General features: G+C 30.4%; 1 protein-coding gene across 10 annotated transcripts in view; it reads right to left on the bottom strand.

Moving 5' to 3' along the window:
- Window positions 1-17,674, bottom strand: part of LOC117609068 (neural-cadherin) — a 325,378-nt gene that overhangs the window by 14,228 nt on the left and 293,476 nt on the right. For all 10 annotated transcript variants that reach the window (XM_034334919.2, XM_034334922.2, XM_034334923.2 and 7 more), the window contains 11 exons: window positions 9,455-9,598; window positions 6,318-6,433; window positions 4,755-4,919; window positions 4,138-4,275; window positions 3,540-3,726; window positions 2,801-3,034; window positions 2,081-2,253; window positions 1,719-1,868; window positions 1,175-1,480; window positions 683-956; window positions 381-589 (listed from right to left, as the gene is read on the bottom strand). In XM_034334919.2, the coding sequence (XP_034190810.2) occupies window positions 381-589; window positions 683-956; window positions 1,175-1,480; window positions 1,719-1,868; window positions 2,081-2,253; window positions 2,801-3,034; window positions 3,540-3,726; window positions 4,138-4,275; window positions 4,755-4,919; window positions 6,318-6,433; window positions 9,455-9,598 (2,096 nt within the window). The remainder of the gene's footprint in view (window positions 1-380; window positions 590-682; window positions 957-1,174; window positions 1,481-1,718; window positions 1,869-2,080; window positions 2,254-2,800; window positions 3,035-3,539; window positions 3,727-4,137; window positions 4,276-4,754; window positions 4,920-6,317; window positions 6,434-9,454; window positions 9,599-17,674) is intronic.

The following is a 17,674-nucleotide window of genomic DNA, read 5'->3' as shown; positions in this document are numbered from 1 at the left end:
TTGAGTTAAAATTCTAAAAGCTTAGAATTTTTTGTTTTTAACGCTGTTATTTTGATTACATAAGTTCTCCTAAATAAAAATTCAGTTACAACTATAAGTTATCAAAACTTTTCAGCATTCGAACTCCAATTAAATTAATTTCCAATGAATAAAAATTTAATAAACTGACTTCCAGTAGCCTTTTTTTTAAATTTATACTTTAGAAGTTATTACAATTTTTCAGCATTGTTAGTTACATCAGATAAATTCATAATAATTAAAAATCCAATAAACAAATTTGTATTAAAAGAAAAATTATTTAGATCCAAATATCACGATTACTTGTAAAGAGTAAAACCAAATTCCACCATTAACTGTTACAATGGAAATCTGATACGTACTGCATAATTATATACAAAAATGTCCTTCGATCCGGGCTGCATTTTGTTATCATTAATGTCCCCGATAATGACCGTTAAGGTACTGGTCCCAGACATTGAAGGAGTTCCTGCATCCTTGATAACGATCGGTATCAAGTACTCCTTTTGTTGTTCTCTATTAAACGATCTTAATGATGACACAATGGCCATACCATCCCCGTTTGCACCCTCTGAAACGAGACAAAGAGCGATGTTCGTTAGTAAAAGCTATCATGGTTAACAACGTTTACCCCTGGAAAATAATGACTTGGTTCAAGACTTACTGTTATCGCTTTCAACTTTGAAACTGGCTCGAATCACATCATCAGCTTTCGGATCCATTCTGAAAGTGAACGGTGGTCCATTGCTCTTTGATCTATCGTCGTCGTCCGTTGCCAATATTTCTACTACTTTTTTCGTTTGAGAATGTTCCTGAAGTATTGGTCGATAATCCTTCAAGAATCTTGGTGGATTATCGTTTATGTCCTGGACAATTACTGTTAAGGTGGCTGTTGCGGTTTTTGGAGGAATACCGTCGTCGATGGCCAAAATTTTCACCTAAAAAGAAATTTAGAAATTAATTACGAGGACTATTTTTTAACTCTTTGAAGTAGTAGTGTAATAATTAAGACTTTTCTAAAGGACGGGCCATGTGTCTTAACTTTATTGAAATTGTCTTTAATTTAAATCTAACATCGTTTAATTTTTTTTTATTCAAATTTTACGCAATATGAACATTATTGTATATTTCGGTAATTAAATGATCAATGGTTGACCTGATGTCGTGGTGTTTCCTCACGGTCAAGGCTCCTCTGGATCGAAACTGTTCCGTTTTCGTTAATTGAAAATTGTCTTTTACGATCTGAACTCCTATCAATCGTGTAAAATACTTTGCTCTTGCCACCTTGATCAGGATCAGTGGCTGTGAAGGTCTCAAGACTATTTCCAATATGAGCATTTTCCGGCACCGAAGTCTCGATATTGGCTTTCTCGAATTGTGGTTGATTGTCGTTTATATCTCGAAGCTTAACGACTACCCAAGAGTAGGCGACATGATATTTATCGTTGTCATTGTCTTCACCCTGAAGAAATTTAAAGATAAATAAAAATCTCATTAATATATAAAAATGTAACGTTGTATATTTATTTCTTAATCATGTACCAAATCCTAAACCGATTCATTTGAAAATTAGTACATGGAAATATAATTTCAGTACCAAATTAGAATTTAGACTATTTGTTACTCGACAGTGAATATTGTCATACAGATCGCATATAAACAAATTGGATAAATAGTTAAGATTTTAAATATGAACGTACCTTATCATTGACCTGTATTCTAAACCTAAAACCGTTGCTTTGCATTTGGTCCTCGTAATCCAATGGTTGCACTATTTTTAATGAACCTGTGCCATCGTTGTTTCTCACCATGGTGAATTTGTCAGCACCATAACCACTGCTTTCGATCACCTGTTCATTTATAAGTTAACATTCACTTCGGTTAGAAATATATAAAATAGGGAATAAACTAAATTCATTAGTTTTAATTATATTATCATTAGGTACATAATGTTGTTTTCTCAGTTAATCAATAATTACAGAAATATAAACATCGTTTTTTTGTTATTTTTTTAATTTACAGAACAGTATAGCTTCATCATGTAATTAGAGAGATACTGCACCTTATATTGAAATTTATTAGTTTCATCTTCGTCGTGCACGGTGACCGTAAGAATCGGCATTTCCGGTAAATCTGGACCTTCCGTTTCGTCTACTTCGGTGAACCATTCATCTTTCGTAAATTGCGGGGGCATATCGTTTATATCTTTCACTCGTATAGAAGCTGTCCCCGTCCCTATGTATCAGCAAGAATGAAAAGAAATTATGTATGTGATGAAGTAATTACTTCATTATAGTAGTTACCATGCGATAACTATCTCTTTTGACAAAGGATAGTATAATTTGTAAAAGATGGTACAATTAGTTTTTATACCATAACTTTCAATCAATTTATGAAAGCTTCAAGTCTAATTACTCATTTAATACTAGTTTTTACTAAATTAAATTAGTATTAGTTTAACTAATAGTAAAAGTATAATAAAAAGTGGTGATAAATTTTAAATATCGTTATCTACTATTATATTAATCATGTAACATAGCAATTTGAATGCTTATATTAGAAAATTAGATATAAGCTATTAATTATATTAATTATATTGCTAAAATTTTAACTTACTGATAATCAATATGAATTTTTAATAAACAAAATTTCAGTATAACTGACTCGAAATAAATGAATCAATATATGAAAAATTCGACTAAATTCTACTAAAACTCTACCAAAAATTTCTTATTTATCATTACTTTTTAATTAAGTCGATTATATTTAATCAATAATTTACCTTTTAACCCTCCTCCATCCATTGCTACCACCTGTATAGAATAATCCGGGGTTCGTTCTCTGTCCAAGCAACATACTGCCGTTTTTATCACACCTGTTTCCGATTCAATTTCGAAAATTGGCGAACCAGTTTCCTCTTCGATCACGTTCTTCTCGATAGAGTAAATCAGTTTAGCGTTTGTACTTTCGTTCGGGTCATCGTAATCGACCGCCGTCATAGTCATCACGACCATTCCTGGTGAAATAGTATTCGAGAAAATTAATGGAAAATTAAATTTCTGCAGTATTGGTGGAAGAAAATGTTTCGTCAAAAATATTCCGTCATATAAAAGGTTTACCGAAAGCAAATTATGTTAAAAATTGATAAATGGACTATTTGGAATTGTTTCCAAATAGTTATTATTTTTATTCGTTTATATTTTCTTTAAATATAAATTTGGAGAATTAAAATTGTTAGAATTTTATTCAAAAAAATGATATTATAAAGTTTAAGTTTTTTTATAATTCTGTTATTATTAATAACTTCGTCTTATTCGCAATTTTTATTTGAATAACTTTCGAATCAATTATGTGCAACTCTAGTAATGTTAGTGTTTGGTCTATAAAAGTGTTAAACATAAGAAAGCTCGTGTCACCTGTAATAAAAATTACTTTCTACAATATCAAAAGAATTTTTTCAGCTATTATGAAAAAAAAAATAGAAAAGTTGTATTTTCTTCATTTCAAAAGTGGAATGTTACCTGCGGTGCCATTTTCCGTGACATTGCCAAAATAAATTCCTTGAGGGAAGGTTGGTGCATTATCGTTGATATCCTTCAAGTTCACCTGGACATCAGCGTATCCGACTAAACCTTCTCCGCCTTCATCTTGAGCAAACACGGTGAATCGCCACTGAGGTCTTCCATTTGGTTGATCCCTGTCCAGGGGCTGCAGAGAAACGAGTGTTAAATGACGCGAAACAGAGAACAACCGTAACAAATTTTAGAACTAAATGGAGCAGAAAAATTTCTATTCTGGAAGTGATGGGAAACTTGGAAAAAGAATTGTACGAATGTTACAATCTAATCAGCGTCACTTTTGTTTAATTAAAAGGAAAAGGTAGAAAAAATTAAATATGCTATTTTTACTTAAAAAGGCAGTGTTATAAATATCTAATAAAATTAACAATTTATTGTAAAATAGAGTTTTTAACCTTCACTAAATGTTTTATCCGAGACTCTTAGAAGCAAAAAATTATTTAAAAGTTCAGTATTACGATAAAGAAATTTGTTACTCTAGCAGAAAAGAAGAAATAGATAGCGGAAATTTCTTAGATATTTTTAATTAAATTGTATCTACCTTTAATACATAGATTTCTCCGCTCGTGCGATTGATATCGAACTTGCTGTTCGCTGGATTATCAGGATCTATACCCTGTCCAGTTAAGAAATAGACGATGTTCTGTGGTCTGTCTTTGTCGCCATCGGTAGCTGTGACCTACATGAAAAAATATAATGAAGTAATAAATTTATAAGTATTATGTAGATATACCTTGATTAACATAAGTCTATTTAGTTTAATTTCTAAAAAGTTATTTAGTTTACTATTTTCTTAAATACTTCATACAAATAATACATATTAATTATAAAAATTTTTTTACAAAATTTGAATGTAATGAAATTAATATTATAGTTGTTATTTTTGAAAAATATGAACCAAGCAATTTGTACTTGGCTAGTAATTCATTTATATTTAATATTGTCATAAATAATTAATGTTCAAACCCGAAGGGTTCTTATAATTTTAAATCTAATTATTTTTCCTCGCTGAAACATTTTCTCAGATTTACATAAAATTTAATAAGCATTCTCAGACTTTTGGACGTAAATGTCTGTACGTAACACGTGCATTTGAAACGGTTAAATATGCTAATTGGAATAATTATAAGGTAATTACAGGACAAGAATAATAATTACCACAAGAACGCGTTTCGGTAGGGTCCTGTCGTCTTCCTCGGTGATCTGCGTCCAGTAATTTGGACGCTCGAAGACAGGCGGATTATCGTTTACATCCTTTACGTGTATCACCACGGTGGTGTAATTTTCTTTCAAGTTATCCGACGCGGTGAGGCGAAGCTCGTACTGTAAGATTAAAGTGAAACAAGTGGATAACAACGTTTACAGCAGTTGAGTTAAGCTGCTTGGCTAACTGTGGCCATTTTCGGCTAAAACGGAAATGGTCTCTTAAGTAACAAGTTACAAATTAACACTTGAACGGGTTGGAAAATGAATGCTTTGAAAGTGATAAGGTAGAGAAATTGAGGGCTATTTTAACCCATAATTAAATATGTGAAGTCATTATAATACGTGAACGCGAAAACTGAATTATATACAAAATTTCAGATCTTTTTATCTGTTTAAATATTATATTTAAGTATAATCAAAAACATATACATAAAAAGAAATAAAGAAACAAATGATATCTCTGTATCAAAAAGAAAATAAATTGTACTTGTATATTTTATGAGTAAAAATGAATTAGTTTGTGAATAATTGCTCTTTGAAACGTTGCACAACTGAAGGATTAATAATAATAAGTGAATGAAATATTTTGTAGATGACTTTTATTGTAATAAAAGAACTCGATATACTTGCTCAAAATTTTAATAAACGAGATTTTAATAAAATTTATTAAATATACAAATTAATTCGGCACCTTTAGCCCTTCTTAATTATTATTTCAAATTCGAATATTTCTGTGTACATATTTGAAAAGTGGCGTATGAATATAATTCTATTATTTCAATAATTGGAATTATTCAAACTTTTTAAAAATAACTCTTTTATTTAAAAAAAACTAAAAGAATGAAACAATTCAAGGAACACGAAAATTCTTCTCCAATTAAACTCTTATCTTTAATGAGTTCTCAGTTGTAATGTGATTAATCAATCCACAGCATGTTTAAAAAAGTAATGTTGTTTGTTACGAGAAATGCGATAAAATTTACAGGAGCTGTTTTTATCGTTGTCATATGAATTACATAAAACTAATGAAATTAATATTTCCAGCGATTAAACGAATTTACTTTTCAAATATTTTATCAGAGGATATTGCAATACGATATCGAATGATTACAATATAAAAAATGAATCATTTGAAACACAATTCGGTATTTTATGATGGTAGGAAATTTGATTAAACCGGCAGTAGATGATCTGATTCCTCAATGAAATTCACAATAATACTATTTCGGTACCATGTCAGTCCGTATAAAAGGAAAGACTTATTAATGCAGCGACAAACGAGTGAGCAGGAAATGTGCAATAACTGCGAAAGTTTTCGCGCTATTTCACGGATTTATTGGGTCGTGAGTAATAAAACGAGGACGACACGGTGGTTAAAAATGGATTAACCATGGACGTATAGAAAGTATTCATTCCATTTCTTTCGTCTCTCATTCACTGTTTTTATTTCATTTCGTTTCTTGACTACTGTCAATGTTTTTTTAATAAAATTGTCGTAATGTACTAAGTACTAACCCTTTTCCTGGTCTCGTAATCCAATGCACCTGCGACGTAAATGGCGCCGGTCATATTCTTCACAGCGAATGCACCGCCTATGTTACCGCTCGTAATCTCGTATCGAATACGCGAGGCTGTAAAATGCAGAGAAAGATCCTTTTAAATAAAATACCACTGGAAATTACAGCTTTTTTATTTCTTGTTTTGCTGCGTGAGCAGAGAAGTGCATTAGCATTGACCGCCACATTGATTGAAGTGGTTGAAATTTTATTTTTAATAAACTTATATTTATATTATTTCTACAATATTTCAGCCTTGCTATATCCATGATTCAAAAAGAAAATAAAAAATCTAATTATACAAGTTAGACCAGTAACAATTATTATCTTGAATATCTTTTAATTTGTAGCAGTTAAAGAAAGTAACGTCAAATAAAATTTGCAAAGTAAAAAAGATTCATTCGATGGTGTTAACAATTTCCTTTAAAGTAAAATTACTTTCCAACTTCTATAATTTGAACGATATTCAAGGTGGTAATTTTGATTGGTCCACCATGTATACATACCAGATTACATATCTTTTTGTTTTAATATTAATCACACAGCTTACTCCTTTTTTGAAATTGATGCAATTTATACATTTTTATAGGTACATAGATATGTTACAATTATTGTATCCCAGATGAAGGTTCCCATTAAAAGGCCAAAACGTAGAAAAAAAATAGTGATCGTAATAACACAACTAATTGGAAAATAAAATGAAAATATATACATCATTATTTTTCTATACACTGCACTAATCGTAAGTGTAATTAGATAACTTAAAGAATTTTTAATAATTAGGTAATTTTAATAATTTTAATAATTAATGAAAACTGAAGCGTCACCCAGATATGAAACTGACAACTAACCATTTCATATTAGAAACATTAATGAGAAGCTTGTACAATCATTTTTATTAGGTAAACCTTAGGTTTTGAATTGATACGGTATCAGTGCTGTTTTGTAATACTTTTATGTTATTAAATCATGTAAAACTTTATTTCGATATCTGCTATTCATTAAGTGTACAAATTAATTCTGTGCCTTCGCTTTTTTAACTGACGATTTATTTTAGAAAGTAATGGTAACTTCAATTATTGAAGTAATCATTATTGCTACAGCATAAGTTGGATAAACACCCGAAAATCGGGGCCCGTAATATCGGGTACCCGCACATCTCTATTACCGAACATTTATACAATGGATCTGACTGGGTGCTTATCCAACTTATACTGTATTATATTCTTGCATCACTTTCCAAATATATACGCAGAAGCGCCGAAAACGATTCAAATTAAAAATTGTAATTAAAAAGGCGTATTTTAAAGGCACCGAATTAATTTGTACACCTACTACATAATAATATGCAACAATCTAACGGTATAATCTTAATGGCATCCAAAACTATCCTATTGTTTCGTATATTTCAACAAACTAACGGAACCTATTAAATTATGACCATAAATATTTAGGACTTCAAACCTGATAATAAACTATTAAATATTCTAGTTGATTTTTTGGTGACAATTGATTTACGGTTGATACTTAATTTCAACAGCAAAATTCATCGAATCATCGGTGTTGAAGTTTTCACCCAGTAAATTTCCCAGAGGAGAACGCGTTCGATCATAAATATCACACAGAAATTAACTACTTAATTTTGAGCTTATTTCACCGGTGACTCGAAGCACGACAAACTATATCTTTAAATGTGTTTTACTGCAATTTAATAACTCCGAACGTCGAACTTTCCTAATTGAGGTCCACCGGTTAAATATGTTTCGTGAGTTTGACCGAGCCATCTGGTATGTAAACTTTCGTAAGCAGTTTATGTATTTTCGTAGCAAGACGCGAAGATGAGGATGGATTTTCGCAAAACTTACGAGCCGAGTTAAAGATACGAAACTTGGAACCCACTATAAAATGATTATCAGGAACAGGGAGAAGATACACGATGAGAAGTTCAGGTGTTTCCGCGTAGCAAATCATTCGCTGAACTGCTGATTATTTTATCTCGGCGACTAAATTTTTGTTTATCGTTTTACTTAATCCTTATAATGTTTTTTGGACAATTTTTTTTATTAGCAATGATATTATTCAACTTCACTGGCGTAACTAGGGATGGGCCAAGGGGCCCGGCCCCTTTAAAAGTCCGAAAATATTAATATTAAAAAATATTACAAAATTCCAAGATTCAAAAATGTTAGAATAACAAAACTTTAAAATTTTAGAATTCCAAAATAATAAATCTTCAAAATTACAAAATTCTGAAATTCTAAAATACTAAAATTTGAAAATATCGAAGGTCCAAAAGTCCAAAATTTTAGAATTTTAAGCTTCCAGGATTCAAAAATTAGGAAATTTTAAACTTTCTAAATTCCAGATCTTAAAGGATCTAAAATTTTGAAATTTCTAAGGGACCTGGCCTTTTAGTATTCAGTAGCTGTTGGCAATGACTGTACGGGCCCCTACTGACACGACATTCAATCGTCGCGTCGCTGCTGTGCAGATTGCCGGTTTTAAAGTTAATAACTCACCGCAATCTTTTAACGTTAATAACTAAAAAATAAATCCGCGAACGCTATTTCGTCGTACTTGATTTTTATCTTATTTTGACCTTCAAAATTATATCTTAAAATTTGTCCCATCTGTTGTAGAACACCTCGTATAATGATCATATTTTTCTTTTTCTTCAAGAAATCGGTACTTCAATAGTGTCATCTGCCTGTATTCTTACGATTAACATGTTTTTTTAATTTTAAAATAATATATTTTTATTTCATCGTCGAATTACGACCACTTAAAATTTTCAATATTTCTCATTTTTTAAATAAAATTATAAGGTGTACATAATCCTAATTTAATAGGCAGTGGCTGTATTACTCTTTTTGCTACCATGCTGTAAGTGTTGAAAATCTGTTTAGATAGAGTTTTTGGTTTTGGCAAATTTTATGTACCTACTGATTTTGCAATATTTCGTTGCAAGCTTTATTAAAACGTGAGTGTTAGATTCCTATGAAAATCTAAGCGTCTCTTGAATATGAACGACACGATAACGAAGGTGTTTTTAAAGAAGAGGACACCTTTATATCATAATAGAACGGTTCTACTTACACTCGTCGTGATCTTTGGCGGTGACAGTGAGGACCGTGTGTTGAATATCCTCATTTTCGTCTACTTCAGCCTCGTAGAGGCCTTTATCGAAGTAAGGTGGATTGTCGTTCTTGTCAGCTATTCCAATACGGATGAATTTCGTTACTGCAACAGATGAAAGAAGAAGGATACGTTAAAAATCTCGTTCCGCTACGGATTTTCATGGTGAGATATGAAAGTCTCGAAATACGGGAAATCCTTCTGAAAAATTCAGTACTCGTATATCCTCGTGATATATCTCTTGAAAATGCAAATTCTATTCTTTGCCTTTTTCTGAATCCTTTGCTCTCTATTGTACAGGATGCATGAGTGAAGAACTCGAGGACAGCTTTTCATTTTATTAAATGGGAACTTCATTGTATCAGACGCATGGAAGAGTGATATCTGTGTTTAAAATCTACAAATGATTGCAACAAAACAGTTCTTTTTGCAAAATGCGCTTCAATATTTATACTCTGCTGGACAGAATTATAAAACACCCTAAAAATCAATATTTAGAGGAAAAAGAGCTCAATATTTATATTATTTATATTATATAGCATTGCACGTGTATAAAGTAGAACCATTTATTTTAATTTAACGTCTTCATAAATTAAATGAATAATACAACAATTTTTTTAATTTAATCACAAGTAATACAATTCTATTTGGACAAAATTACACACTTGGATATTATTCTTGAAAGTGAAGAAAATGTGTACATTTAAACAAGATTATCATATTTTTATTTATTTCCAACAATGGGTAAAGGTGAGTCAATTACGACCTAAACCTACGAAATGCATGTAATGAAATTTTCACACAAGTTAGATGCAGCAATTTTTAAATAAAAGATATTCATGTATGTATATATTTATTTGAGAATAATACCTAAAAGAGTGGCCTAAAGGTTACAAAATGGAAATAAAGTAGAATCTAAAATTAAATTCCAATTATCGCTCAACGGTCCATCGTTGAACGGTTAAATCATAGTAAAATTTCTATCTTGTCGATTTTCATTTAAGTACGAACAAGATTTCAAAGATTCGCGAGTTGTTCCAGCAATTTGATATTTCACGGTTAATTTATGCGGATAATTTAATGGGAAATTCATGTTCGGTAATTTATTAGCTTCCGTTGCGGCCCGGAGATTTGTGAGCTGAGGAAATCGATCTTCGTGATAAAACGGTTAAACGAAGACAGAAGTTCATTACGAAAGCAGCGAAGGGAATTAATTGATTATAAAATAGTAATTTAGTCGGTGAAGTATATTCTTTTATTCATCTTGAATTCCTAAATTAAGATGAGAAAATATTTTTTATGAAAGTAAAGGACCATTGCAAGCTTAGAATATTGGAAAAATAAAATTTATGTTAACTTTTATAAAAATTAAGTATTACTTATATCAATCTGAATTGAAAAAAATGATATGCGTATATTTTTCAAATACGTATATTATATTATTTTATATTATTCTAGCAGAAATAAAGTAAAAATTTAGTAGTTTTATTTCATTATTACAATCATCTTAATATGTTAGATTAAATTAAGTTTTACACCAAAGTTGAATTTCCAAAGAATAGAAAATATTTAACTTACAAATATTTTCAACATTTCAACAGACTTTATTATCCTGTCATTTCACATTTGCCATTCACCTAAATTATTCTTTTAACAAAATTACTCTATTGCTATTAAAGAAAACTCGTTCATTCCAGAAGCTCCAAAAAGAACATTTTTCATTCGTTTAAAATTGCATTAAAAATTCTTAATAAACGTGAAAATTACTAATACTAACGATTACAATTCAGATATTAATTCACTTATCCAGGATATGTAAAATATTGATAATAAATTGTATATTTGTACAAACCCCTACAATCTATCAGTTACTAAAATTCCAATAAAAATAGTACATGGAGTCAAAACAAAAGAAATGAGACATCTCGTGCAAATCAATTTACCATAGACAATAATCTTTCTATTTGTAAGCACAACGAGATTTACTGTTTGTGAACGACTTTATGGGCGATGGAATCACGTTTGCCGCGTTTCCATCTCTATTTTCGACATAGTGGAATTCGGGTGTTACCAGCTTGCGCATAATTGCCAAAACGACGTACCAAAATACCTACGTATCTATGCGTCGTTAATTGCTGGATTATTAAGATGAATTCTCGCGTCAATTTGGCGAACGCCAGGATGTACTGCTGCAGGCAATTAGCTCCAGTGCACCACCTATCTTAGGAACACGAGTGGTTTAACTCTGTTGATCCTCCCTTCTCAACAAATATCTGTCTAATTAACCCTTGACGTTGGAATCGCGTCTCTCAGACATTATACTTTTAATGAATCAAACTTACTAAGCACGTATTACACACGTGATCTGTTCATAATGATCAGATAATGATATCACTGGATGTAATCCAGGAAGAGTAATATGTACACTCGCGAACAAATCAGATTTCTCTGAGGAGAATAGCGATATAGGGGAAGCAGGGATTCCCAAAATCATAATTTTGATGATATTGATAATTAAAGTAATTTGTTTTTTTTTCTTAAATAATGTAATTTTTAATTCTTATATGTATATTATAAAAGTATATAATTGAAAAGTACAAATAACAAAGTAAATATTAATTCAAATTTTCTGCGTAAACGTTTACATGTAAATTGTGGAGGTTACAAACCTAAATGTATACATATGCAAACATATATAGGGCCCCTTTTGCTAGATTGTCATTTTTCCCCGAGGAAACTTACGTGGCGGTGCGGAAACACCCACTTTTCCGGAAAAGCCTGATTTGATTGCAAGTGTACAGTACCGAGCTCTACTTATTATAATGCTCAAAAGTTACCATGTATTATAAGTAAATCATCCTACATATAAAAATATTAAAAATTTTAATAATTTATGAACGATTAAATGAAAAAATGATAATTCTCAAAATTCTAATTTTGGATATATTAATATTGAAATTTTGGAAAGTATTAAGAAACGTTAAATGTATGAATATTAGATTAGAAAGATATTAATGTTAGCAGTTTCGAAAAAATGAATATAATCTATAATTATTAAATTTTGTGAAATTTAGTATACAATAATTGTACTCAAGAGTTACCATAATTTTGATTAAATCTTTCTATGTATACAACTATTAAACATTTAAATAATACATGAATGATTAAATGAAAAAATAATAATTTTCAATATCCTGATTTTGAAAAATCAAATTTAATACTTGTATAATATAAAACATTAATAATAGAATTTTCCGTAGTGCATATTTAAATCCGTACATTTTTTTACAGAATGTTGGAGAATATACATATTTCATTTTTATTCCAATATCCACTACTGTTGATTTATATTGGTTAACAATTTTATTTTTCCCCGATTCAGCTTACATTGCACGAAGAAAAAAAGTCGATAGCACTTCTACTTAATCCTTGTAATCCGGCTTATTCCTCAATCGAATAGCTGTTATTCCGAAGGATATAACTAGTGGGATTGTAACGAGTGATACTTCTCGATACTTTGTATCGTTGCTTCTTTCACGTCTTTCGGTCGTAAATATCGGTTGAAACTAGTTCACATTGAACAAATTACCTCACAAAGAGAAACAATTTGACAAAAAGGGTAACAATTATTACCCTCTACCCAAATAGAATTGAAAAGACAATCACACTGAGAAACAGCTTTTTAGCTTTTTAGAGAAATCAAAATGGTCAAATAATTGAAACTCGTCTTCTTTTTCGTTGTTTGATCCAATAACTCTTGAATTTGATGTTTTCTTAACTTTATTAAAACGAAAGATTTTATGATATATTCAAATTTTTCAAAGTTTTTTCAAACACAATTATGATATATTCAAATATATTCAAAGTCTTAATAAATCGGAATTTCAAAATATCTTATAATCTTTCAGTAATGCAATTAAATTATTTACCAAGAAATTGTATTTTTTGGATAAAATAAATCATTTTAAACATCGAACCGACTAACTGTGTAACATTGCATATTTTGTGCTTCTGAGGAAAACGATGATCTTGTATTTGGTTCCTGAAAAAGATTAAAGATCTTATGCCTCTATTGAAATGTAAACGATGTAGAGATACAGTGGTCCTGTTTTTAATTAAAAATTTCCATTTGTCTAAGAGCGTGTAGCTTGTTTGGTAGTATCAAGAACGAACTTTTTCATGTATTATGCATTTCGTACTCACAGGATTCATATTGTATTTGATATTTTGAAATAATTGAACGGGTTGCATTCGTTTTGAAAATTGTATTTTTACTTTTTTATAAATACAAATGTTGGTTACCATGTTGTTTGTTCAAAAAATCAAAGCCTGAAGAAGGCCAAAATAAATGATTGAAAGGCTGCGAAGATGATTTCAATTGTATTTTTCCAAAATTCGACACAAATATTTACTATATAGTTAAATAAATAAGAATACTGAATTTTGTCTAATAATTAGTTTATTACAATATATAATGCAGTTTATTACAATATATAACTGCAGTTCCATGAGCAATTATTAAATTTTAGTGAAGCAAAATGGAATTTTATTCATAGAATTAACTTGAACCAAAATAAAAATATACTCTTACAGAAAATATATAGTCGTATTTTGTGAGTGTATCCTCGCAACAACGAGGAAAAATATGATCAAAGAAAAATAAGCTCTTTTCATCTCTATTCTTTGCCTTCTCCATGCAGAAAACAGTCCGCCCTAGTTTTTGAAATCACCTCGTATCATCCTAGCTTCATCCACAAAATGTAATCCATCATATTTCCTTTTCTTTTCCGGAAATCAACAATCACAGCCGCTTGAAGTACGAAAGGAAAGGAAAATTAAAACAAATCATCAGAAACACTTAATACTTTCTAGTAAAGTGTAACGATCACAGAGAAATGAGAAATCTTGAAAGTATCTTCTTCTTTTTTTGTTCACCGATTCGCAACTACCTTTCTCGTTTCTGTGACGTTTTATCAAATTAATTTTTAACGTGATGGGTCGAAAAGCGATAAAAACAACAGAGAAATATGTTCGTGTTTACACAAAGGGAGCCAGTTCTGAAGCTCGACCAAGGAATTAATTATGCTACGAGGCCCCACTACAGCGATTACTCTTTCCCACGGGTTAAAATCGTCCGACCTAGCCGCAACAATTCGAAGGTTTTTTTCCCCTCGATTGATTCGCGACCCACTTTTCCTCGACCGTAATTCTTAATGCGAGGCTTTCTACGATTTATTGCTAACCAGAGCCGATGGTACGCCGGAAAACCATTGACAAATGAACAAAATCAGAAGGGATACGGATACGCTTGTAATATCATCCCTGTCGAACTTTCTTTGTTGAATTCGATCAATTTTTCTCTTCTTTTTAATTTCCTGAGAGATATTGCTACGTACGGTATTTGTTAAAAGTTCGGAGTCATTTGCTGATTTTATCAAAATTGAATGTTTCGGTAAATTCTGTACCGACTCAAATGTTTTATTTAAAAGATTTTAACATTTTCTTATATTGAAAGTACATTCGCAATCAAATCAGGCTTCCCTAGGAAAAATGGTGATGTCCCGGTGTCCCAACCTTCCCTGCAAGCATTCTCGGGGAAAATGATAATGTAGGGAAGAAGCCCCGTATATGTACGAGGAATACTAATAAAATATTAAATTGCTTTTGTATTGTTGTTTAAAAATTTTGTATGAATATTATGTATATATGTACACTTAGCCTGTAACCCCTATCATTTGCGTATAAACGTTTACGTGGGAAAATTTGAATTAATATTTACTTTATTATTCGTACTTTTTAGTTATATAACTACTGGATTTTATAATATTTAATAATTAAAAATTATATCATTCTGTTTCTGAATCACTTTTAATATTAATATTGTCAAAATTAAGGTTTTGAAAATTCCTGCTTTTCCTGTAACGCTAGTTTTTCTATGAAAGCCTGATTCGATCGCGAATAAACTCTTATTCATATAATTCTTTCACTATGATGTATTTCAACCAAAAATTGTTCACTGGATAGCAAACGTAATTTTATGGTTAAAATTTAGTAAATTAATTATTTATTATTTAGCTTCATAGTTTTTAGGAAATATTCTTATTAGGTATCTCGTGGCTCGATATTAATTTAACTTTATGGTCCTATATTGTACAAAATAAGGAACCCTTCAATAACATGAAAGAACAATTTAATACGTATACAAATATAAAAATTATATCAAAATAAAACATTACTTACTATATTTTAATACTTTATGAAAAATAATTTCAAAAAACTGCAATTAAAATTAATTTCAATAATTAATTTATTGATGAAATTGCAATGGAAAAATATCAAATTCGATCAGAAATATCAATAACTTTATTTAGGTATACTTTTCTTGGAACTGAGAAATTTTATTGCATCCAGAAGTATAATTCGGAGATTTCATTAGATTACTTTTAGACATAGTGAAAATCAGTATATTCGATCAGTCAAACAAGCTTTTCCAGACCTATTTGGCACCAGAACACTTACAATTAGAACAGTCAGACCACTCGACTGTGGTTCTAAATCGTCTCCAATTCACTGTCCATTCGCTCACTGACATTATGGCGTTAATTACCCTGCATCCTATGTTTCAGGGGAATAAGTCTGTGCATAGTCAAACTAGCACCACTGTCGTCTGACAATGAGTTTAATTGTACAAGTCGCTTCAGTTATATGTTAACTCTCTTGTACAAATGTAGAATAATTAAGTAAAAAAATATGATAGAGTATTAGATTGTTGTATACAATTTTGATTCGAGGATAAGAAATACGAATAGAGCAAACATTACACCATGAAATACATAATAATGTAATTTTTATTTTTACTTAAATCAATTTTTACTGAAAGTATCACAACAGATACTTATAATGTTATTCGTGATGAAAAATATCAATATTCAAATTTATTCACGTGTATATTTAATTACAATGAGAATTACAATGAGAAAGTGCGAAAAAATCCACTGTTTGCTTTATCGTAATGGATTCAAAGCGGTGAAGATATTTTTATTGCTTGTTCGTTACATTTGGTAAATGAATATTGGATTGGAAAAAACTTGATTGAGACTCCACAGAAAACGAAATCCTGTGCTCGAGAGAATTTATCTTTCGTTTATGCTCGGCCAACCGTGGCAGTATAAATTTTAAGATAAACACCGTGCGAAACCGAGGATTCGTTTTCGGTGTTTGACAAGTAAATACGACCTGCATACCTCAGTAGATTATTTTACTTTCTGAACTTTCATCTTGCCCGTTCAATGGCTCCTACCGTGTATAAAAGACAACGAAGAATTAAAATAAGCAATCATCAAGTTTCATTTGATTCATTAATGCCGAAGTTTACCTTTATTCTATAAAAGCGTTAAATCGATACATTTAATACAAATTGGTTGATTTTTCATTGAAACATTAATATTGTCCATTGGGAAATATCCAATTTTCATATTTTAAAATGATGAAACAGTCAAAATCAATTATTCATATATCCATTTTCAATCGATTTTAAGCTTTAAATTGATATGTTATACATGATATTCTACTATACTTTTATTAGACTTTTTAAAATCGTTCATTTATGAAATATATATATATATATATATAAAACTTGACAAATCCGAATTAAACTTTTTCATTTTTTTGGCAAAAAGAGATAATTTATGATTATTAGTCAAAGTAAAAAAAATTCGGTGAAATTCAGAATGAAAAAAACTTCGTTTCATTGAAATTCGGTGTGAAACAAGAAACAATCCCAAAACCTCCTTATCTCCCACAACGACCTAATCAGGGAACTGAAAATAAGAATTAAAAACTGTTGGAACCATTTCTGGCTTAGCTCACCACCGTCCAAATTATTTAAAATAAGGAAAGATGTTTATAGTAACAAATGCCCTGATATTATTGGCAGGAAGGATCAGGTTGTAGCCACGCGACTTAGAATTGGTCACACAAATATGACTCACATCTACAAAATTACTAAGAATCCATCAACGATCTGTAACTCCTGTAACGTTAGATTATTTGTTGAACATGTTTTGCTTAACTGCCCAATGTTCCATCTTGAACGATTGGGTTACAAGCTGCCGACAAATCTCAATGATTGCCTCGGCAGTCTGGAAGGTATTACTGTAACTCTTTCATTTCTGAAAAGAG

Source organism: Osmia lignaria, chromosome 14, assembly GCF_051020975.1.
Source record: "Osmia lignaria lignaria isolate PbOS001 chromosome 14, iyOsmLign1, whole genome shotgun sequence".
NCBI classification, from domain to species: domain Eukaryota; kingdom Metazoa; phylum Arthropoda; class Insecta; order Hymenoptera; family Megachilidae; genus Osmia; species Osmia lignaria.
Note: the sequence above shows the minus strand (reverse complement) of the source record. Positions and strands in the feature narration are given on the sequence as shown.